The sequence below is a fragment of the Apteryx mantelli genome, chromosome 1 (assembly GCF_036417845.1).
Source record: "Apteryx mantelli isolate bAptMan1 chromosome 1, bAptMan1.hap1, whole genome shotgun sequence".
NCBI classification, from domain to species: Eukaryota; Metazoa; Chordata; class Aves; order Apterygiformes; family Apterygidae; genus Apteryx; species Apteryx mantelli.
This window is the reverse complement of record NC_089978.1, coordinates 60,052,980-60,080,291: the sequence shown is the minus strand read 5'-3', so window position 1 is coordinate 60,080,291 and position 27,312 is coordinate 60,052,980. Positions and strand designations below refer to the sequence as shown.

At 41.9% G+C, this 27,312-nt stretch overlaps 1 protein-coding gene across 2 annotated transcripts in view; it reads right to left on the bottom strand.

The window, feature by feature from the left end:
* Positions 1-27,312, bottom strand: part of FARP1 (FERM, ARH/RhoGEF and pleckstrin domain protein 1) — a 222,460-nt gene that overhangs the window by 16,737 nt on the left and 178,411 nt on the right. For both annotated transcript variants that reach the window (XM_067293558.1, XM_067293549.1), the window contains 4 exons: positions 17,524-17,711; positions 15,606-15,695; positions 13,457-13,590; positions 1,927-2,008 (listed from right to left, as the gene is read on the bottom strand). In XM_067293558.1, the coding sequence (XP_067149659.1) occupies positions 1,927-2,008; positions 13,457-13,590; positions 15,606-15,695; positions 17,524-17,711 (494 nt within the window). The remainder of the gene's footprint in view (positions 1-1,926; positions 2,009-13,456; positions 13,591-15,605; positions 15,696-17,523; positions 17,712-27,312) is intronic.

Genomic DNA, 27,312 nt, shown 5'->3' with positions numbered 1-27,312 from the left:
TATATTGAATGGACTTCAGAAAACAGTTTGAGTTAATCTAAAGCTCACGTGCTGTTTGACACATTTCCAGTTAGCTCCCTCTCTCCTGTGACTTGTGACTTTTTCCTTACCAGAAATGTAATTTCCCTACAACCAAGCTGCTTCCCCCATACACAATGTATTCATTCTGCAAGCCTGTAATTTGGACAACAGGCAAAGAAGCAAAGTCAGAGGGGACCCTCTGGGCTACTGCCGAGGTTGCCCACTAACTGCTTGCTCTTAACTTCTTTCCTGTGTTAATTAAACTAGGAGCGTCAGGTCTTTTAAAAGGTCCCATGATAAACATGTCGAGTTTTAACTAACTTTTCTACTTCCTGTGGAGTTCCTTAAGTCAAACTGGGTTTTGCTTCTCTCCTCTGCATCTCTGTGGTTATTAGCAGTGGTGCTTCTCAAAGCAAATGGCACAAAATCCTCTAATGGGAAAGAGAAAGGCAAAGGAGAAAACATGCAAACAGGTCTAAGTAAAGTGAGGACTGTACCCTTTCGGTAGAGTAGCGCCACAGAAGGGCCCACAGACACTGAAGAAGAAACGATTTAATGCTGCAAGGTGCCGAGAGCAGAAGCACAAACTGCCAGAAGTTTACAGAGATTCCAAAAACTCCTTGTGAAAAGGCATGTTTTTCTTGAGGACAGGCAGGGAGGTAGAAAAGTTCCCCCTGCATTTCTTCCAAGGCATCTGAAATGTGTCTTGAAGGGAAAAAGCAGCTCCTGCTAAGTGCACTGCGGAAAGGGTGAGGCCACTTTGTTGGTGACAAACTCTCTGTGTGTTATAGCTGGGGATTGTAAATCAGGATTTTGACATTCTGTTTTTCCAATTTGCTGTATAATCATTGGCATGTCACTTAACCTCTCTGCATCTCTATCCGTCTCTCTGAAAGATAAGCTTAGTACTAACTGCTATCTCAGGAGAGCTGTAAAGTCTAAACGGCCCTTCCCTCCAGCCAAAGATTCAAGGCTGCTTAAGTGCAAGATGCAGAAGTGGCAAATCACCAAGGAAAGATATCTGAGATTTGCAAAAGCACTTTGAGATGCACACGCCTAAGGTGCAGTGCCATCTTTTGTCAGACACCTAAATACTGATGTACCACATGTGGGCATCCAAGATTATTAGATAATTCCCAAATGGATCGCTAAAGAAAAGATGTCACGCAGATAATAGGACTGGATGCATAGATATATTAATAAGGTTAGCTGTGTGTTATCGGTCTGGACTGCAAAAGTTTGCAGGGTTTCCACAGGCTCTCGTGCCTGTGCTCCGTACTGCTTGTTCCAATGAACAGTAACACGTGACTTCGAAACCGCTACTCCAGGCAGGCTAACAACAGACGCAAAGTCTGCAGAATATTACAGCTAGCTTTACAGCTCATACAGCCACTTTTGCTTTTAGTTTTAAAGGGATCAAAATGAGCTATCATCATTTATTCAAAAATCTTTCATCCAACTTTGTGCTGTAGCGCACAAATAAAAGTTTTCTAGATCGAATCGCTACCAGGTCACGGTCACTACTCATGCGATATCTTAACAGTTACCTTTGCATGCACCTGTATGCGCACTCTGCTTTTGAACAATCGCTTCAGACATGCAAATCTGGAACTTTCCCTAATTGAAAGATTAACAAATTAGAAGTGAAACGCTCCTGAATTTGTGTGCATACTGCTTCTATATTCAGGCAGGAGATTGAGGAAAAGGGGCTGGACAATTTAAAATCAGCAATTCACAAATCTCAGTGCTCACCAAACCCTTGAAACTTTATCAAAGGAAACTTTTATAGTATAAACCTTGATTACAATGGGCAAAAACCAGCATAAAAGGCAACATCATATGAAAATGAAACGCACACTAATACTAATCCATGCCAAAGCTTAATAGTTATAGGATCATTCCTACCTTCATACTCCGAATGTTCTTTAGCATAACATCCCCGATTCTTTGGTAATCTCCTTTAATGTGAGCGTTAGAGCGGCCTTCCCTGTCAGCAACAGAAATATCAGACACTTCAGTCATGCAATATAACTGTGTAATTGCTTGCAAGCACAGAAAGGAACTCAGTAGCTTATTTCTTTCAAAATCTGAAGCTCCCGTGCTCCTTAGTGCAGGAGCACTTGGGGAATCTTCCTGATGGATATTTAATTCCCACGTACAGTAGTACATGCTTCACCCAGCCTGGCTTGTACTCCTCACAATGGAGAGGGTAGGCACTTAAGAGAAGGATTAGATTTTTAAAGAAAATTGCTAGCATTTTTAATGACACCAGAGAAGGCTGGAAATGGCTTGAGAAAAAGCAAGATGTTAAAATGCCATCACAATACATGGACAATTCAGTTAAGAAACAAGTATTGCGCCCTGGAGCAGCACACACAGCTGTTCCCTTCTGAAAAACTTTCTGCTCTTGCCAGGGGTAGTAGAAAAATATCTATGCAGCATCTGTGTTTGACTTGTAAGTGTTATAATTGGCAGGGAACCTTCTTTCAGTGTGTCACTTTTGGTATTAGAAATACAAAATGCTCTCTCCCATCCAGCCAGCTGCACTTGGGTGGGTGCTCCATTTGGGAGAAACCTCGCTTCTGATGAAAATGATATTCTGATGAAAAAGATACCACATGCCGAATGAATCCAAATACCTCTTTTAGAGAATATAGGATGAAAAAATTATGAATATGAGATCCTAATTGTTACAGATCTATTCTAATAAAGTTGGATTTTGAAAAGAAAATCACTAGGGAGAATGATGGGAGTATCACTGCTCCTCCCCTCTCCCCTTTCCAGTCTCTAATATCACATCCAAATTTCCTGCAGTGTGGCTTTTTATGTGCTGTCCTCAATTTTTAAAATTCAGATCAATTCCCACAGCTGAGTACTGAGAGACAGGTCCAGTCCCAGTGTGAACAACTGCAATTCAGCTGAAGAAATGCACTAACTTGGAAGAGGATGGAAATACAATCCAGTTCTGAACGAACCCAAGAACAACAGGACCTCAGTTTTGTGATATCGCTAACGTGTATATTGTTTGTCACCCGTTTGTAGTAGTTCACTCTTTTAAGAAAATCTGATGTGCTGTGAAGGAATTAATGGACGACCAGATGGTAAATCTCTGCATTCCTTAGTAACAGCAATTTAAGCCAGAGAGGTTTCGCACTCACCAAATCACAGAAGATGCAGCTGTTGTTAGGAATATACTTTACCCCAGTAAGACATATGATTTTTTTTTTTTTAAATCTAGACATTTTTACCTGAATAGATGCATATTCAGACATATTTTTGTTTTTCAAAGATAAATGTGGCTATGCTCATGCTGGATAACCTCTCTACCTGCTTTTCTACCTGGGAAATGGGGCAGGCCCAGGTTAGGAGCCCTGCACAGTCACATCCCCCTTCAAGATACAAAGGGACTCAGCTGATAAACAGGGGATCACTCCATGTTTGCTTGAACAAATTTCCAGTTTCGTAGGCTGTCTTTAATTAGGTCCTATTGTGTTAAGTCTCCCAGGCACTTATATGCCTATTTAAGCATGAAAAATACTGTTCTCAACAAGGCTGTTTATGTTTTTCTGAAATGAAAGGTTACACCAGGGTAGGAGGTTGGGTTGTGTCAATGGTAACTTTAATTAGCTGTACCAGTTTTGCAAAAGCACTACATAAAATAAACATTGCCATTTGCTGCACATAGTTAAAACATGCCTAAGAAATGGTCTATTTTGCAAGGAACAAAAGAGGCACGTATTGACCTTACAAGTCTAGAGTTCCCAAATCCTCTGAGGGTAGAAGTCCAACTTCTCTCTCCAGGAGGTTTCTGCCAGTTGTCACCCCTCCTCCCTGTGTTGTTCCCTCCCTGTCCCTTCCCCATCCCCTTTCCCTCCAGCAGCTCTCCCCACTGGGACTTTCTCCGAGGCTGTAGATACAACTTTCCAGCCACTAAAGCTTTACTCAAAGGGGTGCATATCAAAGTGCCCCGACTAAAAACCGCAACCACATGAAGTCCAGGGCAGGAGTGCCACGGTGGCAGCAAGCAAGTGAAAGTCACCCTCCATCTGTGTGGCCAACACGCAGCATCCCCCCAGAATGGTTCACGCTGCGCAGTTGCACACAATCCCAGAAATGTCAAAGCCAGATGAATTGCACCGCTGCCAGTGACAACATGGTATTCGGCAACTAGCTCTAGGGGAATTCTTGCTTTGTGTGTTACTCTCCAACTCTCTAGCATTGTCAGAATCCCTTTTGATGTGTCTGCATGTGATTTAATCTAACGGACTTCAGCCGTTCAGCACCTTTCTGGTTTACTGCCAGGATAAACATTAAGGACATCATTACTGACTGCTATTTTTAAATTAGAAAATTGTTTTTTTTTGATCTCAAGGTTACATATAGTTTGGCTGGAATACTCTTTGCCAAGCCAAGCTCGTATCCACTAGCTAACTACTTCCAGTCTGACCCCAGGACTACCGAAGTCATAGCAAGTGCTCCCACCAACTTCGTGAACTTCAGCTAATACTTATGCAGTTGTTCACTGAACAGTCAGGTCCTTATTTCCTAAAAGTTGACTGCCTGCCCCCTCTTCAGCACAGCGGCATGGATGGCTCGCACAGCACCACACCACCTCAGCCTCATGCAAGGCACCACAAATATTCTTCCTTGGGAGCTTCAGCCACGAGTTGGCCCAAGGCTTGTTTCAGCTGTTTGAGGGCTTTCAAGTCTTGTCCTGCATCTTGCCAGAAGAGACAGAGAGGGAGAGACCTGAGTTTCCCGAAAGCAACAGCGTCTCTCCAGCCACTGCCTGGAGAGCGAAGAGCTGAATCACAGCAGAGCCATCAGACCGAGCCAATGGGGACAACCTATGCCGTAAACAGGTGAGTCCTGCTCCAAGAACTAAGAGCTTGACAAAACCCGGAAATAGGAGGGCCCAGTATTGTCCCTTATTCCAACCCTTCTTCCTGCTTTGGTCCTTTATTTCCATGGAAATGCTGCCCCTCAGAACAGAAGTGATTTTTCCACTGTGGATGGTGCATAGGCACGTAGGCTGTGGTGAAGACCAGAGGGGCAGGGGAAGCTGAAGCCAGGCATGGGGATGGCAGGGGAAGAACAGGATGGTTTCACACCTACCTCCTACAACCTGTCCTCTGCTGCAGCCCTGCTGTCTCCCTGGACTCCCCAGCAACCTCCACACTGCACTACCCCCTTCCCCAGCTCCTCACCATGCAAATCCCAAGCAAACAAAAAGAAAAGAAACCCCAAGGAAAGGGCACCTCACACCACAGAAGATACAAAAGCAACCCCCAGCCCATCACATGGTGTCTTAGGGCTCCAGCAGCCCGAAACACAGCAGCATGTGAGGGAGAGCTCTCTCCATGGTTTATGCTCTGAATAAAAGTACTCAGCCTCCTGAGGGGGAAGGAGCTGCCCCTTTGTTGTGCATCGATGGCTAAATTGTTCTTCTTGCTCCTGGTTTTCATGGATCACCGTTCAAACATGGTATCTATCTGCCAATGACAAGGGTCAGAGCTGTAAACTCGGGGACTAGCTTCTTACAAATTTTCACAAGGAACTGATTTATGACCCCCAGCTCCACAGAAGACGTAGGAGCTGGTTTTCCCATACTCATAATGCGCCCTCACTCAATCAACATAGCATGGGGAAGTCTAATGCCACTGAAAATGGTGCTGGATAGCAGAGCTATTATTCTGTAAACACGTTCATTTCCCATTTTCTCCAAATAGTCCTCTCCTTTTTAACCATGATGCAAGTGTGCAGCTGCAAGCAAAGAGGAGGAGACTGACTTTTATACCTGATAAGGAACTCAGCGTTGACACTACCTCATATAATGCTAAAAACGGCCATCAGCTTGACTTGTGGAGACTATGCAAGCAGCTAGGTTGGATTTTTGGACTGTGCAAGCTCCTCAGTGTACATCATGGAGAATGAATGAAAGGAAATCCCAGGGTATCAGTCATCCAAAAACACTAGTGGAAGGAACAAAAAACTGACGGGGCTGGTGGGGAGGGAGAAAAGGAAGAAAAAACATCTCAGTACAGATTTTTTTCCAGCTCAATGTAAAAATCTCAGATGCAGCCCTGGGAAGAATGATATTTGCACTGTGTGACCTTCTCTTACATGCTAAGGAACAGTATCTCCCTCCTGGATACTACAGCTTGTCTTTAAGCACTTAGATACTTTTGACTTTTTTAAAGTGCTACGAACTGAAGTTCTAATACCTTAAAATTCCCAATTAAGGCTGCCTTTTTAAAAAATGATTATTTTGCAACTGGAAAAGGAGAGTCGATAAAAGCAAAACATCCTCTTTCTCTCTGATACACTGCTATTACAAAGCGCCACCCAGCACCCTGCCAATTTCAGCCAACACTGTTGTTGTCCTCTCATGCAATAAATGGTACACAAGATGCCTTTCAGAGCATAAACAATAGTATTGCTAAAGCCATCAGAGTTACCCAGAGTTTAGCCTAACCTTAGGGGAGGGCACACACATTTCAAGACTTGTACTTGGGCTGGCTGCCTCCTGCGCAAGAAACTCAATCCACGTCAAACCTGCGGTGGTAATGCTTTTAAACAGTAAGAGATCTGAGCAAGTAACGCCGTGTCATGGAAACATACTGAAAACACAATGCGACTTTTATTTATTTTGTAGTGGCACCTCCTCACAGGGAATCCTGGGCACATCTCACTGAAGAGATGAATGTAATGGGACTCTGGGTCTGACCAATGGATCCTGGACTAGCTATTTCTTTCCCATCGTTTCAGACTCACTTGGGTGTAGCACATCTCTACTCTCCAGAAGTAGCCAAGAGTGACTTCAGTAATGCAAATTCTCCTTTCAAAAGTGAGCTAGCTGCAAAATACGTATCTCATTTCTGTAAATAAGACAAAAACACCTTTGTCTTCATTCCTAAAAAAAAAACCAACCTGAGCCCCCAAACAAACATGAACCAGCTGAATAGTTAATACTCTTGCATTTGAGAAGGCAGGAGGTTTTGCTACTGTATTTATATAGACTGCTTATTAGGCTTTTCTGTCTGATCACAAGTACTATTTCCCAAACAAAAAATGGTTAGTAAATCCACATTTAGCTCATTTTCCTACACCTCTCTGGTTTTTATTACAGGTTTCCAAACTGGCTTCTTCAAATCCTGGTTAAGCCTCCTCCTTTCATATGTTAAGATCTAAGAGCTTTTTTGCAAATTATCAGCAACACATTTCTCAGCCACATCTGGTAGCACTGAGTAGCCGCTTTCCTCAGAAGTGCCTTCAAACAAGGAGTCAGATTACTGGCTTCCCTGTGAGAAGATAAATCTGCCCGCATTTCTTAAGAGTATGTAATGTTTTTTCTTTCTAGCACACGGATAAGGCCCAGAACACAGATTCACACCACCTAATAGGGCTTCCTAGGGCAGAAATGGCTATTCTGGCTTTTCCTTCCATTGCTCTCTGCAGCACTTAGCGATCTAGCAAGGGGGTAAATTTATGGCTCTCCATTTGCCTTCTCCTGTCAGAATTTACAGAAGCCAGTTTGGAAACCTGTAATACAAACAACTAAGGAGGCGTGGGAAGATGAGCTCAATTTTTTGGCTGGGATGTAGTGCTTACGGTCCGAATGAATAGCCTGTTAAACAGCTTACCTAAATGAAGGATCAAAACCTAACTAGCTTCTCAAATTCAACTGGCCAGATGCTAACGGAGCATGTCATGCTCTGGCTGTACTGCCAACACTTCTTCCTCCTTACCATAAAATCTCTCAGGCTTTGGGAAATAGAAGCCAGTTTTAAGTCACTGGGATATTCTGCTAGTCAACGTTGATTAGCACACTGAATAGCAAAAAGGCTGGGAACTCCTGGCTCCACAGCACCCAAAGCCTTGCTGAGGAGCAACCTGGATGAGTTCTGGTATCCATGGGTGCCTGACGGACTTCTCCTGGCGCTTGCTAACAGGACAGCCAGCTGTATGCTGTTCCCTCTTCCATCTCTTGCTCTTTCTCCCTCCTCCTCCCCTGCTAGGCAAGAGGGCAGAGCCCCATGTCTGTCTGTCTCTAACCACCAAAGGTTGTTCCTTCCTCTCCCTGAACCACAGGGCCTCAAGTGCGATATTTACCGCTTGCTCCCAGGAACATGGTCGGTGACATGAACAGTGGGCTGAGACCAACCTTCTGATGCTGCACAGTAAAAGCACCGGGAATCTGTTTTCTGTCCAGAAATAAACTGTGGCTGTGAAAAATGCAGCAAATTCCTACATTCTGCAGTTGGCTACCGGTGTCAGCACCAATTCATGTCTTGTTAGAAACATTTCTCAATCTCTGCTAGACACAGAGAGCTGCTGCTCTGAGGAAATGCAATAGCAAAGAGAAAAATGGGTGTATTGTATAAAGAAACAAATCAGACCTGTCAGAATCTAAAATTGGGTCAAAAGGTCACCAGCCCTTCGGATATTCAATAGCAAACACCCTGCCTCTGAAGGCAGGTTCAAACAGTTCAGAAACATGCAAGCAGGCCAGAAATGCTTTTAATACTGCACACAATCCGAGCTTCTTTGAGCCAAATGCAGAACATCTATAAAGTTTTATTAAACTAAAAGCACAGACATGTCTAACAATTGTTATGAGTGATATTCCTTGGCCTTGCTCTCTTCCCAGCAATTTTACAGAGCAGCAGCTTCAATGTGATTGAAGTCCCGAGAAAGCCAGAAACGGCTTCCTGCAAGAGCTTCCAACACACAACATGAAGGTCTGAAACAAACCCTAGACATACAACCTGATGCCTACACAGAGCAAGGAGGCTGAACTGCGCTTTAAGTTAATAAAACTCAGCATCTTACCCGCTAGGGGAAAACAGATTATTCCGTGGGGGGTTTCTGCTCTCGGACAAGTTCCCATAACACACCAGAGTAACTAGGGGGTTTCAGCAGCTTGACGAAGTCCACAACCCTTTCGTTCAAAGGTCCTTTTTTCATAGGACACGCAGCCCTTGGAGGAAGGCAGAGCATGTTCACGTCTTGGGATAAGCGTTCCACCTTCCTTCTGCCTTGCCTAGCAAATTAAAAGAGCTGACATAGAAAATTCAGGTTTAAATGAGCTGGCCTGAATTCTGCCAGCATCTGACTGCAGCAGTGCTACCAAGCTCGGTGTCAGCCAGACTCTCGAGGAGCTACACAGCTTCCCAGGCTGCTTTTACAGGCTTTGCAGAGCTCTGTGCTGGCATGGTGGAAAGAACCAAAACCCACTGGCTTAAAACTACCCAGGGCCAAAGATGTAGATACAAGTGTGACAGTTTGGACATACTTCAAACTAAGTGACCTTTAACCACATTGCTGAAAAACTGTTATTCCTTACCACACTGCCACCAGCTTGTTTTTCTGTACACCGAGGGACTGTTTATTTTTGCCGCTCACCATTTAATTAAACTGTAATCTCTACAGGATACAGTTTATTGCTTCCAATTTATCTCGGCATCTGTGGCATAACGTAAAAACACCTACACCTCAAAAATAACACCCTGAAAAGACCTGCCAGCTAATCCACTGCCCTTCCTAATTTGCATATTCAAATGTGCCAGAGCTTTAAAAACAAACCCCATGTACAGCATTGGTATCACATTAGGTAAACCCATGTGCTGGGTTGCAAATTGGATCCAGATCCGGGGCAGGAACATGACTACATTTCTGTCAAATTAATCGGAGCGGATGATACAGAATTCATAGTGGCTTTACACTGACCGTGGGAGAGCAGGCAATAGCTGATCTGACAAAGTCAGAATGAGGTGCCCAGTTGGGACAAAGTTACCCCATCAAAATATTTTTGAACAAGTTTGAAGAAATTTGGATTGCAGAGTAACTTCATAGCAGATTAGCACTTTGTATCATAAAGCTACTACAGTAGGAGCCTTAAAGTGAGGTTTGCTGCTCTGTTAATCCATAACCTTAGAATGCAAGGAAAAGCTGGAAAGCAAAAGGCTTACTCAGCTCTAAAAGATGCTCATTGAAAAGGAGAAACAAAAGAAAAATACAAAAACTCAGCAGCCTAAATATTTGTTATGAGTTTCTTTTTCCAGTGACTCCAGCAGAATTCCCCAGATATCTCACCATCACTTCAGTGCTTGTGTTTGGGGACCTCACAGAGACTGAGGCTCCCAACAGGCTGTAACATTTTGTCCCTTAAATGCACAGACTGGAAGACATAAAGTCTTATTTGTGATTTCTGAACCTTTTATGGCATTCAAAAGAAAAACCTCCTCTGCATGATCTAATTGCTTCTAAAAGCCACCAGATCTGCCTCCTAAGGTCTCTTCTGAAGAAATATGGATGTGCTAGACTCACACAGCATTAGCCAGGTCTCATCATTCATCAGCTCCCTCTTAGCATCGTTCCATCTCTTCACTGATGGGGGCTGTTGTTCTGTATCTGAATTCCTCACGCCATGCTGGATACCACCAAGATCTCTCAAGTGACTAGAGAACGGCCCCATGTTGTCTGTGCCATTTACAGTTGCAAAGTCAGCTGAAAACATTTTGCTTTTTAAAGTTTTTAAAGCCTTCTTTCCATGTGAAGCATAGAAAGAAGCATCTTAAACTGAGAGGTTGTGTGCCTCAGAATAACTAGGCTTCTTGGAAACGCACTGTCTGTCTACGTGTTTCACCACGGGCTCACTTGGCCTCACATGTGCAAGCTTAGAGAGTTTTTGACTACCAAGAAGCACCCAGGAGTTCTGCAACACCCTTGTGCTTTGTGCCACAGGCATAGAAAGGGAAAGAGCAGCTCTCTACTTCTGTTTCAATATACCTACTTATGTTTCAATATACCTCCAGACACACAGGGCTCAGAGGAAGATGAGACAGAGGACAGGTTGCCAGATGCATGCTGGATAAACCCATATCTAAGAACTGTACTTACTGCCAGGCTGACTAACTCCCTCTCTCTTTTTGGTATTTGCCCATAGGGCATGTCCCAGTGCAGGCAAGAGTTCATCTAAAGGTGAGATATTGGAGTCCCGAAAGAACATGGATCAGAGCATCCACTGCCAAGTTGCATCAGCCTGGAAGGTCTCAGAAATCACATGCTACTTTGGCAATGTGTGAAAACACTGGGACAGCTTCTGGTCCAAACAGTCCCCTATTGCTTACAGACCTGTGTGTCAAAGACATCAGTGCGAGTGAGTAGTCTGGGCAGTTTGACTTGGTACCAACTTCTTTGCCATGCTCCTCTCCTTACATATGTATGCTTTGCATTAGGCCCTTTGATGGGAAACTCAGTTCAAGTCAGGTGTGGTTGGTTTTATCAGCTGCTCTGCCATTAGGATATTTCTCTCTGTTTACTACAAGTCACCTTTCACACAAGGAGCAGTGGTAGGCGGTTACTGCAGCGTAATCCAAGTTTTGAGAAACATCACGTCTGAACAGGAGGTTGACATCCTCCTATAATAACATCAGCAATCAGAAAGATATAGGATGAACCTCTGTTTCAACATGTGCCCTAGGAATCAGCACCCAAATGCACAGCTCTAATCTCCCCTTCTTGATTATCTGATTAAATACTTTTTTATTCTGATAGAACGTAACAAATTCCATATCTATCAGGATAAAATTACCCTCCAGAAAAGATATTTACATAACATATGGCCAAATGTGTCCTCTCTCTCAATTAACCCAAATAAGCCCATCAAGCTCACTAGATTAGACTGGTCTGGTGAAGAGCAGAATCCTGCCCTTTACAAACTGCACCAAGCTTCCTTTTCTCACCACATCCCCCACCCCAACTACTGCTAATCCTACAGAATGGTTGGAGAAGCAATCACTGTTTTATAGGATTTGAAAGAGCCTTCCTGGAGTACCTACCATAAATATTTCTTATTGGAAAGCAAGTAACAGGAGTAAGAAAGAACATAGTCCGGATTAAATCGGTAGCAGCCCAAAGGGGGAAAGGGAGATGCAGGCAGAGTTGCTGTGCAGCACATACCTTAGAAGTGAGCTTATGTCAAGTGTCAAGCACAAAGCCATGGATAAGGATGCCAGTTCTAAGAGGCAGTATCACAATCCCCTTTGCCCAGAAAATACCTGGTATCTGGATAACTATCATCAATTGCTACTATATCTTATTTCCTACATATATATGACCTAAACCCTAAAGTCATTTTTACCTGGCAAGGCAGCAAGAAATGGAATAGCTCAGAGAGACCTTGCAAGATAGTCTGTAACATCAGTCATGAGATGCAGAAAGGGAAATTGATATTTAAAAGACCCCTGGAAATCACTACTGGACCCTATATAAACTTCTGACTTCAAAGCATTACATTGAATAATCAAATATAAGCCAGACTTTGTGAACCATTTGGTGTGATTACACTAGCCCTGTACAAAACATATTTCACACATCAGAAAAATGCCACACAGATGGACATGAACTGCAGCTCTGTGCCCAGACAAGATTAAGAGATAGCAAGGATCCTGGAGATGAAGGCACCGATATATTGCTGAGCTTGGATAACACTAGTCTGCACTGTGTTGTGCTCTCAACCAAAGACCTTGCTCATCACATCATAAGAGCTAAATTCATACACTCTTAGATTATGTTTTGCTTTTGTTTTGATTAATTGGTTAAACAGGCATTAAACTGATTAGCATTCATCAGGACTGCCTGCAGGGGTACACAACCTCAGCTTTCATGCAATTTTCCATTGTCACTCTTTTCTAATTGAGAAAGAAGAGCTTTGGCTGCCCCCACTGAAGATAAACCTCCAGTAAATGTCTGCACAGAGCAAGGCAACCTAGTCCAGATGGGTCAAGTCAGAGGGAGGAGAGGGTTTCTGTGTACTGCCTTGGCTCAGATATCACTGGCCAAATGCACTGACTTACAGAGTCCTGCCAGGGAAGAATTACTCATCTTTCAGTTATTTCACAAAACTGCCATGTTTCATTGTCACTATTAAGCTATGGATTGATCGTTTTCAAGACCAATGTCCTCTTCTAATACTCCACCAGTTTGCAGAGTGCACTGTGCACCCTGAGACTGTCAAAGTTGTGGTGCTGCTGAATGATCAATCGCTCTCTAAAATTCCTGTCAGCATATCCCTATTTGACAGAAACATGATTTGGACCTTTGTCTCCCTCTTTATCACTCATGCAGCATGTATTTCAGAAGAGCTGCCATATAGGAATAGTGACATTTGGCAAGAGGAAGCTTCATCCGGTATTATGATCTCATTTACATATGTCCGTACCTCACTGAGAAATCTGAACAATAGACTTTATCAAGTAAACACGAGCAAGGCATGATTCAGTATATGCAGTCTATTAATAACCAACATCTGCAACTTGCACAAATAAATCACAACAGTCAAATCACATGATACATAGAGTTAGCAAAAAAGGAATGTGAAAATGCTAAGCTGCATGAAATAACACTGATAAATAACAAACAGCAGTCCTACCACAGAACAAGTCTCTGCTCAATTTCCTTGAGAAAACCAGTGTGAAATTTGTGCAAAGGTTCAAAGTTGGAGAAAATTAGATTTTTCAGTGTTTCGGGCATGCAGTCCTCTTTACTCACTGCACTTTGAAACCACTGCAAAGAAAAAAGAAGCAAAGTTATCAAGGGGATGCAATGCGCCAGGTATGATCATTTGCTGTCTTTATACACGAAACACATACAGACCTAACACATATACACCTAACCCAGTAAGGACCTGTTTAGCTGGCACCAGGAGTATAACCCAGGCTCCCCTTGACACTCCCATGTGCTGAACTGGTGCTCTTATCAATGGTCAAGTCCTGCTTGGCTAAAAAAGAAATTCCCTTCCTCACTGCCACTGTTGATAAAACCCTGAAAATTCTTTTCAAGCCCAAAATGGTTGGTCAGTTCAGACTGAATTTGCAAATATTGTAGGTGTAAGAAGAAAATACAGCGTTTCAGTCAAAACAAAAAATGTTTTCTGCATTTTCTTTGCCTAGTTCTATCTGAAAACCCCTTGACAGGAGTTGGCACAGTAAATACTCAAGCCCATGTTGCTGTGTGTGGATAGAGAACATCATGCACTTTGCAAAGTGAACAGGCACAGTGTATTGCACCTTCAAGTCAAGATGCTAGTCGCAGAGAATAGAAGAGTCAGTACCAAACACTGCAGAGTGCAACAGGTGCCTGGAGTCAGTTTTGCTCCATATTCTCTTAATTTCACCCTGGTAGGCATATGGGTGATGCAAAACCATCAGCCTATGGGGCTTGCCAAGGTGGCATGGACTATTACCTTCAACATGGTAACACTACTCCCTCCTCATTGTCCTGAGGGGTTCCAGCTATCTATGGTTGACTTTCAGCAGTTCCTAGAAGGCTGTTGGAAGCATGTATATGTTACAGCAGCCTTGACACTGCATCAGCTGGAGTTGACCCAGACCTGTATAAACAGATACCCAATCCAAGCCTCCCTTTCCCCCACTTTATTTCTGCATTGAGCAAAGCTAAGGTAGGTGAAGATCTACCAAGTCTCGTATTTCACACGAGACTCACTCCTTCCACCATTTCCAATGGCACTGGCTACTTGCTGCTGGGATTGCAGCAATGACCACTGTCCCACACAACCTGTCCTCTTCTTTCATTGCCTGGCTTCCCCAGAAAGCCAGGGAGAGTAGGCAGTAAAGCCAGAGTTATCTTGTTGCCTGTAACAACCATGCTGCTCCAGCCTACACTGGCTATGTCTACATTGTCCCAGACCAACTGCATATCTGCCATGTGGCCTCCTGGAACAAAGCAGAAGCTGAGGAGAAGGTGTCTCTCCTTGATTGGTACAACAGGCTCTTTCCTGCATCATGACCTCCTTATCACACTACTCAATGCAGGAGGTGGCAATGCACCCTAAATGCACAACCCTGATGATGTTTCACGCATAGGACAATTAAAGAGCTGGGAGGTCTGGAACTGGCAGCATTGCTGAAACACCATGAGAGGTCTTGGATCCAGTGTCCTTTTACAGACAAATATTATTTAAGGCCAAATCTTGCACGTGTTACTCTTAAAAATTAAACAAGACTGTTGCTGTATGTGCAAAGAAAGCACAGATTTGTCTTGGTGATTTTAACAATTGTCATACTCTGACCAGGTAGTGAAATACTGTAAGACAGTGAGTTGCTTAAGAGTTTAACTTACTGCATAATCAGAATCATTCAAATAGGTGCTACAACAATATTTCATGTTGAATGGAGAACATTTAAGCCAGGGAAAACAGTAATATTTCCCTCTAGGGAGCTACTTCAGTTTTAAGAGAAATCATTGAAAACCCACAGGCATTTTTAATAATTGTGACCACAAAGCATGAGAGAGAAGAAAGAATAGCTGAACTGTGTTTCAAGTTCCTCAACCTGAAATAGTTTTGTAGTGCACATTACTAACTACAGTGCAAATTTCTACTTTCTGATTTTTGTGTTATTCCCTCCCTAGAGTCATGCTCCTGTGCACTGTAGAGAATACCTACAGTGCAGAATATAAAAAAGTAGCATGGAACAGCTAAGATGTTAAATGGAGCAGATAAAATACTACTGCTGACTAGAGCTTCACATGTTTCATGAATAACACTCAAGTAAACATACCAATGTGATGACTTCAAGGTCCTTCAGGTATGTGCGTTCTGTGGTTGCTACTTCTTTAGCAACGAAGTAAGCTTTCTCAGTTGGGAATCTCTGCAAATTGCAAACACATTAGGTTTTCACCTGCTTTTATGGGGCTGCCTTCTGCAGAAAGAACCGCAGACAACAATAACCAAGCGAGTTACAAGCTAGTGACCCTTGCTTGTGGTTACTGTGACTCATGCTTTAATATTCCTAAGCCCTGAGAACAATCTTTCCTTGTAAACACACTTTCTATGGATTCTTGAGAGATTCCTTTCTGCCAAGGTTATTTCCACAGCTCTGTGGTGCTGATGTTCCTTTAGGCTTATTCTATGCTTCTGGAGCAGGACATATTCCGAAGCTCAGAAAGAAATACCTTGCAGGCTAGGCAACCATTTCAATCAAACTTGACAAATGTTGCAAAAATCAGCATTTATTAAAAGTTCCATTGGCAGGGTAAAGACCTACAGCAAAATACTCTCAAAAAAGTCAAACCCAGAAGTTTTTCCCAGTGCAGTTGGACAACCTAGCAGCGGGTTAGATTAACAACCCTCCTGTGATATCCAAAAGGCAAAGTCATTAGTAATTTTGACCTCTTAATTCTGAACAGCCAAAGGATCCCAATTATCTTGGTCTGTGTCGCTCAAGAAGCACAAAAGAAGAGCAAAACATTCATAGATCTTTTGCTTCTGTGTTTCCTCCCTCAAGGTCATCAGTGCAGAGGATGCACCAGAAAGGGATGTGGGGAGAGACTGTGGGGACATTTCTCAGTCAGTACGCAACCCCATGGGAGCAATCATCAGCTGGTGTAAGCTACAGCAGTCAGTGGGCTGCTGTTACTTGGACTGGCCCAGAGAACTGTAAGTCTATTAATTGACCCTCAGCTTTTCTTCTTCCCAAATTCTTCTCACATACCAGCTAACTATGCATAGTGGGGAAGGAGATCTTCCTTACACACTCTCCCACTTTCCACCTTCCTTTCCTACCTTATTCCTTCTCATACGCTTCCAGCTCAGGAGAGAAAGCAGGCAACACAGGCACAAGAGCAAGCCCCTCTTGCCCTGCAGCACAGCAGGCAGCCAGCGAAGGAGGCTGCCGGGCTGCTGCAGCAGGGACGAGCCAGCCCCAGCCCAGAACATCCTGGCTCAGACAGAGTCACTTCTGTCTTTGAGAAACAGTTTTGAATGTGATGCTACCTCGTGGCTTTGCTGCAGTGATGGGACTGAGCCAAATACTTTCAGCTGAACACTGAAGGCTGTGGCTCAGAGAGAGTTTTCTACACCCACAACTAAATGCAAGTGGTGCTCCCAGCAGAGAGAGCCTGGAGAGCTGGGGATGGACACTCCTGCATGAGGTTCAAACTGTGTCTTTCCTCTCGTCACCTGGAAATTCTCCCTCCAGTAAAATATTGGAGTTGAGAGTTTTGTTAAAACAAACTACTAAAACCCATCTCCTTAAAAACACGAGAGATTTAAAAATAGAAACCCTGTCAAAACAAGCTCTTAAGGCTGCAGCCAAAAGGACTGGTCGAGGTTTATTCCACAGTAACTTTGGAGACATGGAGCTACCCATCTTCTCTCTACTGCTTAGAGAGAGGAGCTGGGGTCCCTAGCTCCTGCATCTCTGCTCAGTAGGATGAATCTAGGCCCCCGAGCACTCAACTACAGCAGATTTGTGCTTCCGGCCTGACCCAGTCCGAACTGTGTGAATTCTGCCACAGGAGCACACACATGCTCTTGGACACACCATGAGAGAAGAGAGCAGATACTGAGTGACCACATTAAAGTTATTTGTGTGGACCTATGCTGAGGAAGCAGCAGGGGTCTAGATATTAATCACTTGACAAATAGCTGTAACCACAACACAATGTGGAGAACAGAAGCAAGGCCAGCTGTCTTACCTTTCTTTTGACCTCTTCCTCATCATCAGTCCGGATGCATGATGGGTCATTCAGCAAAGGGCTGATCAGGGGAGATGACTGCTTGGCATCAGGGCTCAGGTTTGGAGATAAGGACATATTTGCCACTGATGGTCCTCCTTGGGAATTGATGGAAAGCTCTGAAAGGTGAGGGCTGCCAGTCAGAGAACCTGCCAAAGAAATGATAAAACAGAAATCCCAGTTAGGACAGGCTTTCTCCAGAAGGTACCAAAAAGTAACAATCTTGAATTGCAGCATGGGAAATTACACTACAAGATACAGCCATCAGGGTCCTCAAACTAGTCCAAATGGACTTTAGATCAGAGGAGATGCATCCACTTGCATTAGCCAAGGGACTGGAGCATTCTTTCAGCTGATGAAACTGGCTGGAATTAGTGTCTCTATGAGGGATGAGGCCATAAATGACTGTGCTGCAAAGTTTTACTGCTAAGCATCAAATTTGTGCCAAATTTTTCAACATTGTAATCCATTCTAAGAAAGAGAATAGTTTCCTCAGTTTTAAAAGCAGCATACAATACAATAAATGCAATAACAAGGGAGCCACCCTAGGAGCACCATTCTTTCTAGTTCAAAGTACAACTCCAAAGACTCAAATCAGCTTAAGTACTTCATAGGGAGCTATGGGATACATGTTAGAACAAATGTATCTAGTGGATGTCTAGAGAAAAAGAAACAAGGACTTTCTATGGCAGTGTTGCTCCTAAGTAACAACAGTCATATCTAACACGAACGGAGAAAATGACTATTTCCCCAATTTCTACACACAACAGAAGTATGCATATTATACCTTGTAGGTCTTTCCATGCTCCTCTGATTGTTTGGGATGGAAATGCTAGCATTACATTTACATAAGAAAAGCAATATTTTTAATGCAGAAAGCATGACAATTTTAGATTATCACAGATATAAAGCCCCATTTAATTTTGGATTAAAAAAACCCAGACAATTAATTACACTTCCACGGGTTCATATACACTACATTAAATAATACTGAAATCAGCATTTTGTCTCTTGGGAGGCAGCCAGACTACTGACTGCACAAAGGAAAGAGTTTGCCAAAAATGCCCAGTGTCCTCTCAGTTGTCCCCTCCTCCAAATCTATGAAAATCTAAGCCTGTTTTAAACCAGAAGCTGAATCTTTCATATGGAAAAACATTTACAGTCTGTTTTGTTTTGGCATCATACCTTAAAATCCATCAAAAAATATGACAAGCTCTCAATTACCACAGCTAATAGGCTGTCTAGGACTAAATGTAAAACACACACATCGCCATATACACTTAAGGTCAAATACATATTACTATGATGTGTTTATATCCTCCCTAGATTACATTAGTTAAGTGTTCCTGTAACTACAACACAACTGAGACACTCCAGTAAACAGAAGCACCAATAAGTGTAATTAGGCCAGTAGTAAAACCTATTTATTTTCTGGAAGAACTCAGATTTATTGCTAGAACATGAATGTTTTCCAATTCCAGACCAGTTCATGTTTATATATCATTGCTTTGAAAAGAGAAAGAAAAAACAATACAGTTATTAGTTTACGTAATCATGACAGTTATGTAGCCTATTATAAATCAAAGTCAAAGCAATATTTGTCTTGAAGTTCTGTATTATTACAGCTAGCAAGAAAGGATTTACCAACAGTTTCACACTAAATCAATGTTCAGTGAAATTTGAGAAAATGCCACAGCTTGTTACACAAATGTCAATTTTATTGACACTAGCACACAACCGTATACAGTATTTTCAAAAGAAAAGGAATTCATCATTGAGAAATAGTGAAACAGATTAATAGCAAGGTTGTAAGGTTAAAAGCACTACACTCTGCATTACAAAAGACATAAGAAAAGTGGTATCACCTCAAACATGGAAACAAAGAAATTCTGGCACTATGCCTGTCATATGACAGCGAGTAAATGATTTGCACCTCTGTGAGAAGTTCACAGGCTTTATATTCTAGAAGTTAAATAGCACCTATCTGTGATAGATAGATATAGATAAATTGGCATATCTACCCATCTATTTACAAACCTAGACCTAACTTCTGAAGTACTGGATTTTTTTTTATCAGTACAGCTTGAGTATTTCGAACTACAAAGTATCAAATGGACAATGAATTAAAAAGACTTCCTAATCTATGCTTGGAAGACAAGACTTGGGAAAAGTATCACCATGAAAAAATTTGCCTGGCGGCTCACAGATTCTCAAAGTTATTTTGCAGCAAGTTAAAATGCTACATTTGAGTATCAATGTGGACATGAGCAGTGACCAAATCCAACCACCACACCTAGAAACAAGAGCTCAGTTAAGACTACTGGAAACCCCATTGGAACGCCAACATGCTGAACAACTGAAAACTAAAGCTAGGTATAAGAAAGTGGCTATATTGCAAAAGTGCCTCAAAATGCTTTCAGTTGCATTAGCAGATTTGGGGGCCTAATTACAACCAACACAGCCATTAAGACCAACACACCGGATGTTGCTATGGTTAAGACAGGAAAACTAACTTGTTCTGCTGTGAGAAAGTCAATAGGTCATGAAGAAATGAAAGTTGGAGGTCTTCTCTCCACCATCACCAATCAAACAAGACATGCATCATGCTGATGGACCATGACAAGTGTTGCAATGTGACTTTCTCCTTTTCACGGCAGTGAGGAACAAATAACCTACATTAATCAAATGGTCTTTTCTCTGACCTCTTGCCACACAAGAGTATATTCATATAGGCTCTACACATCAACTACATACTGCAGAATATAAACAGGAGCAGAAGGGAAAAGAATAACTTCATTTACAAGGTCCTGAAATTGCTCACATTTTACCCTAAAGGATTCTTTGACTGACAGCAAATTATTAGCATGTCAGTTGTCAGATGTCAAGCAGTGCTGCATAGCATATCAGAGGCTGAAAAGGTTTGCAGCTGGTAAAAGGAATGGTCTTTGCTCATATTCCAGCTGATTTCTATTTAGACTTAAACTGGAGGCCCATCTTTCAAATATAATGGAGCTAGCTAAATATATACACATAGAGAGACCAGGTAAAGGACGCTGACCTGAGGATTGTTCAAGCACACACTAAAACGATATCTGTGGTGGAGGGCGGCAGGAATTAAGTATGTGCTTAAATTCTTTTCTGAAGTTGGGTTTAAGAAGAGAAACAAATAATGGCTGATGACAGTGACAAATAACGAGATTGCACTTTCCTTTGTATAAGTTATCACAGTATGTAGGATTAGCTCATCAGTGCCAAAATACCTGGTTTTTCTTAGTTGCATCGAGCTAGTTTACCCTCAAGACACTGGGAAAAGCTGCTGGGGTAGGGAAGGTGACAGCAAAGGTAAACTCCGATTGAAAGTTAACTTGAAAAAAAATCTAAGAAACAACAATGGGATTTTAGACAGTCACAAAGCATGAAACTACGGGCTAGCGTCCTAGCTTCAGAAGTGTCTCAAATCAGTCTACGTTAACTTACACTTTCCATTTGCTAAGTAACATGAAATCATTGGTCAAAATCACATACTTAACATATATTTCTGTCAAAACATACATCACATCTTTGAGAGTAATTTGATAGTGAGAATGCACAGGTGTGGTGGCACTTGCAGGTGACTGGTGCTCAGTTTGGTGCCTACAGGGACCAAACTTGGCCTGGGTGAGCTACACTGTTTGGAAATATGTTCAGCACCAGGGAACAAAAAAAAGTTCATAATTGCTATTTTTCAGTTGATGAAGAAAGTCCCTCCCAGAGGTCAATTCAAATCACAGGTAGGCTAATAGCATGTGCCACTTTTTTTTTTTTTTTTTTTGACTATATAGACAGCCTACTGGCCTGAAATCCCTACTTGGAGGCTTTATCCTAGCACAGAAGAGCTCTCCTCTTTGTGAAGGTAAAAGGGGCTCAACATATCTTGAAGAAACTCCTCCTCTTTTTTCTCTTCTCCTGAAACTGCTGAGTAACAAGCTCATGCCATTTAGTGTTCTTCTTCCACTCCCAATGAACTGGAGTTCCCATCCCTACACGCTGGGTTTAAACAGCAAGGAAGAGTACAGCAGTGCTAAGATGCTCCTGGGAAATAAACATCAACCATTCCTGAAAGTGGCTGAAATTCAAAATTTTGCCAGAAAACCTACAGTCCTCACACAAACTCAACTGTTAAGGGTTATTTTGTTCTCCAGGTTTACAGTTTTATTATTAGAAATTAAAATGTGTTGAAGTCAGAAAAGTGCCTTTCCCAATACCTGGAACATTGCAGGGCTCCTGGCTTACTCTCTCTTGGGCCTGCTCCACAGCTGCTTAAGTCAGTGGCAGTTTTGTCAAGTACTGCAGAGATCCAAATCCCATTTACTCTTCTTGAAGAGCAGATGAGTGTTTTCTAAACTCCAGTCTGGTAGGTGAAACCCAAGCTGTTGCCCCTGTGTCCCTTGCATTAGTGAGTACACCACTTGTAAAGGTTCTTTTAATAAGAAAGTATCTGACAGAGCTGTCACTGTTGTAACCACAGACTACAGTCTGGCTCAATTTTCCATAGCCACATTAGTTGCATAGCTCTAAACTCTACATAAAAGTTTTGGTCAGAGACATAATACAGAATGACACAGGGGACAGGTAACACCAGGTGAAGTGTCAGCAGTTTTCATAAGTACTTTTCTGATGACTGAAGTATCTTAGATTGGAAAAGAGTTTAACAAGGGCACCTGTCTCTTCTCTCTCCCCAGGTGTGAACCAGGCACAGTAGTGCTGCTGAACTAACAAAGATTTTGGATGCAGATTCCCTTCTGCTTCCCTTGAACACAATAACAACCCCCCACTGACTTCCATGAAAGCTGGAGGGGGACCATTTCATCAGACTGCCCTTCTCTTCCCCATTAAACAAAGCAAGTTGGAGTGCTGGATACAGTTTGTTAGAATAAAAGATCTTGACAAATAGTTATGCATCAATCAGAAATTCATGTACAAACATCCCTGAATGCATTAGTAATGAATCTGATGAGGAAAAGGAAGAAAAACATCTCTGGAACAGATCTGATGTCATACATAACCAATAACCCTGTCTGGCATGAAGAGGAACATCACACAGAGAAAGGTTTGCTTTGACTTCACAGCTTCAAAATGTGTGCCCATGGCAGGAGTGGCAGTAAAGGGATTTGGGAGAATGGTGCACCTTCTCACTGAACCAATTTCCTCACATTCAGGACAAAGCATGAGCCAGCAATTGGACAGAACAATTAAACCAGTGACAGTTTTACAGCAAAATACCAGTTAGAATGAGTAAAAGCCTTCAGTACAGGTAAAACTAAAAATAATAAAAAAAATTAATTCCATGCATACACAGTTAAATGGCTTGACATGCTCATATTGTCTTCAAGCTTGGTGTTGGTTTAGTAGCCAGCAACCTCTCCAGTTGGTAAAGGTCCATGCTTTATTGGTATACTGCAGTATTAGACAGCGGTGAGTGCGAAATTGGACAGTAACTGCTGTTGGCCTACATCAGGGTATACTCGAATTTTAAGAACAAAGAATGAACATTACAGACCAGGAAGAATACAGGGTCACTGGGTATCATTCCTTCATCTAGCCTTGATCTTTCCAGACAGAAATAGAACAACTGATAGAAGGATTCCCCACCGTACACAGGGTTAGGGTTGCTTTGGTTTGGTTTGTTTGTTTTTTCAAATGAACATGTCACAGCACTACAACAGATTTGAAAACACACTGTGGTGCATTCAGCCCGCATGTAAGCTTATGCCACAGATACTGTCCATTTCAACAAGACGTCTCCCCAAGACTGCAGTGATCCTGCTTACATCTGCTACGGCAGACCAACTTGGTCGTCGCTGAGGGCAGCCTTCATTAGGAAATGAAGGGCAAACCAATCGTGCTCAATGGAGCCCAAATGCCCTGGGAAAATACAGCTTTTTGCCCCCTCCCTCCACTGTTTGGCTTCTTAACACGGTGTGGTTTCTCAACCTGAAACTCACAACCTTGGGTGAATGTGAGTGTGAATGTGGGTGTGTGAGTGTGAGTGCGAGTGCAAGTCTGAGTGTTTTCCCCAGTTCAGAGGTGAGTAGTGCTCTTGGAGACAGGATCACTGTAATAAGAGGAATTAGGTATTCCCAATACAAACAGGTATTTCTGCAGTAAAAGGACATTGAGACAGTGCTCCAAACAATGTAAGGAACAGAAGATACACCATGCTTTGAGGATAAAGACAGAACATTGAAAAGGCTTTTTCTCCCAGAGAGGTACATGCTGACAAAACAGTGCATACAATGAAACAAAAAATGTTTCTCTTTAAACGGTATTAAACAAATGACAAAAATGAGAATGAAGTCCCCAGCATTTTCAAATTTAAAAATTAATTTTGACTATTAAGATTTATTTTAAAAAAATCTATGCATGTGCACACACAGAAATCAGGAAAGGGCTGGACAGGTGAAACACTGCCAAGCTTATGAACTTTTGTTAGTGTGTTCAGGTGAATTTCTTAGCAGGAAAGGGGAAAAAATAAGGAATTCAGCTAATCAAAGATATTAAGTGCCTTGTGGAAAAGCAACAGGCATGAGCTCTGACATTCACTGAACTAAAGAGAAAGACCTACCTCTGATCTTGCTGTAAACCAAAGGCAAAAAGATAACTGTTTTCTTCTCAAGACAAGATTTACAGCATTTTAGAGGAAGCATCTAACCTAATTTTAACAAGCCAGAGAGCTCTCAATTCAGAAAGCATTCATTTTCCTTGTACCTTCCATGTTCAGTCAATGACAGCTATATTATTACTGGCTTTAGAGTCAGTTTTTACCAGTAGAAACTGTGGATTTTTACGGTTTTCAGGGGCCAAAAAAAATAGCATCAGGAAAAATTACACCTTATAACTCTAACCTTTCTAGTGCAAACTAATTATTTATGATAGTGTCATGCAGATTTATGATCCTAATATCTTTACTTCTTTCACTGTAATAACAATACCATTATTTACAATCACACTTGTGGAAAACATGCCTGTGAATACCCAGTTCAGCCAGGCACATGGGCTTTCCAGACTTCATTAACATTTAAAAGAAAGTGCTCACTGCTTTTAATAACAAACAACATGAGACAAGCACCTTGCTTACCCTAGTTGCTCTTTAGAGAACACAGAACTAGAACAGATAAGGAAACACTTTAAAGAATTGCTACATATGTCACCTAAATGAGACTTTTTGTTCACATCATGCCTTTGATTTTTAAGCGGAAATTCTGTATTTTCAAGTATCAATGGTACCACACAGCCTAACTGTAAGGAAGAATGCAGAAGATGCCTTTGTTCAGGATCCACACGTTGCACACGAGTTGTTTCCCTTATAGATAAGGTATGTGCCCTCGCCCTAGGCGTGTTTCAGCAACTATAGCAATAATTGAAATAGAATAGAAAAGATTTCGTTAATTTTAATCTCCTAGGATTTAAAGTTCCTTCTTTTCCTTCCTGACAGCATAGGCAAAATTTTTTCCTAATGTAGCTTGACTGAAGCCAAAGTCAGCTCTGTTTTCCACATTTGAGAAAAGCTATACATCAGTCTAATCTTTGGGACCTCCTGATGGTAACTGCTGTGTATCAGCCACTTATAATCAGAAATCCTAAAATCATCATGATCAAGTAGGAGACCCAACAGGCAGTTGGGTTTCTCACAAAAGGAGTGCTCTTCTACCACTTGTCTTTCACAGCTGCTAACTAAAGAAAGGCACACATGTATTAAAAAATGTTCTAGAAGATTCAGTTTCTCTCATGTATCTAAAGTCTTTCCTATTTGGTATGGAGAACAGGCTGGATCCCCTAAATCAGGGGGAAAGAAGTGCACTAAAATGTATGGAAGCTGCCTTAAGAAATTAAACTGAGATGAGCATTAAGGAGGACTAAAAAATTTGTTTTCATCATTTAAAGTTAAATTGCTGCAATTAAAATTTCATTCTGATGTCACCTCTGATAACAGTCGAATGTCCCATTATGACAAATGAGACTAGAGTTATACAAACATGGTGTTTGAATCAATTTACAGGTCAGACATCCTTTCTTCTGTTGAAGAACTGTCACGGAAACAGTCACAATTCATATTACTTGCATATATATTGTTTTGATGAGATCTGAATCATGGATTTTCAATATTCAGGATCAGGACTGTTTCATCAGTTTGACTAACTGATACAATTCCTACTCTCCAAGTACCCTAAGAAATCACTGGGGTTTTAAACTCTCAGAGGAAGACTGGGAAGCATGCTACTGTGAAGGAAATGGAAATAAATAAGGCTAGACGTTTTTAGTGTGCTTAAAGTATTTCCCATTCTTCTTTTCTTTGCTCCCTCATCCCTGAACACTCCCAGAAAGAAATTCCTAGTTGACTAAGGAGACTCCGCATGCGTATATGTTTGTCATGAGGCAGAAGAGGACAGATTTTAAAACACCTCTTCTTGGCAAAGAAAAGAAGGAGCAATACACAGGTTTTACATCTGTCTACCCCATTTTCCATTTGACTTTCTCTGGTCACCACCAAGTAATTGCATGTACAGATAGAGATGCCAGACAGGAAATTCTGGCATGAATCCTACTGCTTCAGAATGAATACAGTTGCTTCAACTAATAAAAGCTGCTCCACAAACATCTGTGCAAACAGAAACCAGCCACACAAACATTCAGGGAAAAAAAAAAAGTCTTGAAGCAGTCTGGTCTAATGATGTTAGCCACATTCAGTGAACTAATTCACAAAACACTTTTTTTCACCCTTCACTGGGTTCTGATGATTCTGTTCAGTATTGACAATGCTGCTCTGATGAGAAAATTGTCTAATTTTGCATGCCCTTTGATATTGAAATAAACTGGTAGATTGATTTAATTTTTCAACTTATGAACACACAACTCTCATTATGGTTCTATCTACTTTATAATTGATCCCAGCTCACCTAAGGTACAGGCAAATACAGCAAATTTATGTATTTTCAGTTACATGTTGACATTTTTCATATATAGAAATTTCTCTTATAGTTTTTCTTTGATATAATTTATATTTAGTGTGCACTACAATGGTTAATGGGATGGTACATGTTAGGCAGGTCTAAGAACAAGTGCCCTGGGAAAATGGCAGCATTAGGCACAAATCATCCTGAGAGAACACCCCTCTCTGTCATGCACAAGGAATACATATTTGCTAGGGGATATGGACTAGTTCAAATCTGAAACAGTACAGTCTAGGCTATTCAGGTACCAGTTATTCAAAACTCTATGCCTGCAATATCCTATCCCTGCCTCCTGCATCAGCTCACCAGCATTAAAGTTTCCTTCACCTAGCCAAATTTATTCCCAAATTTTATAGCCTAGATCATCCAGGAAAACCAGATTCTAGGAAAGGCTGATAGTAAAGAAACTACAGAAGGAGATCCCAACAGGACATAGTATATTTGAGCTGCTGGTTAGCTGGAGAAAGCTTAAAACTGTTTGACATGACTTTTCCTATTCACTGTAGCAGATGACTGAATATGGTCAAGGACTTGGAACAGCAGAGAAAGAACTGGAGCGCCTGAAACCCGTGGACAAAATTGTCAATTACATCTGCACATTGTTTTTGCTAATTACATCTAATTGCAATTGTAATTATTTTTGCTAATTACATCTGCACATTATATTTACTCCAAGCACGTGGACACAGTTGGTTCAACACAGTGATAAGCAGTCTGGGCAGCCCAGAACCGGCTTCCCACAAGTCCTCTGGAGGACAGG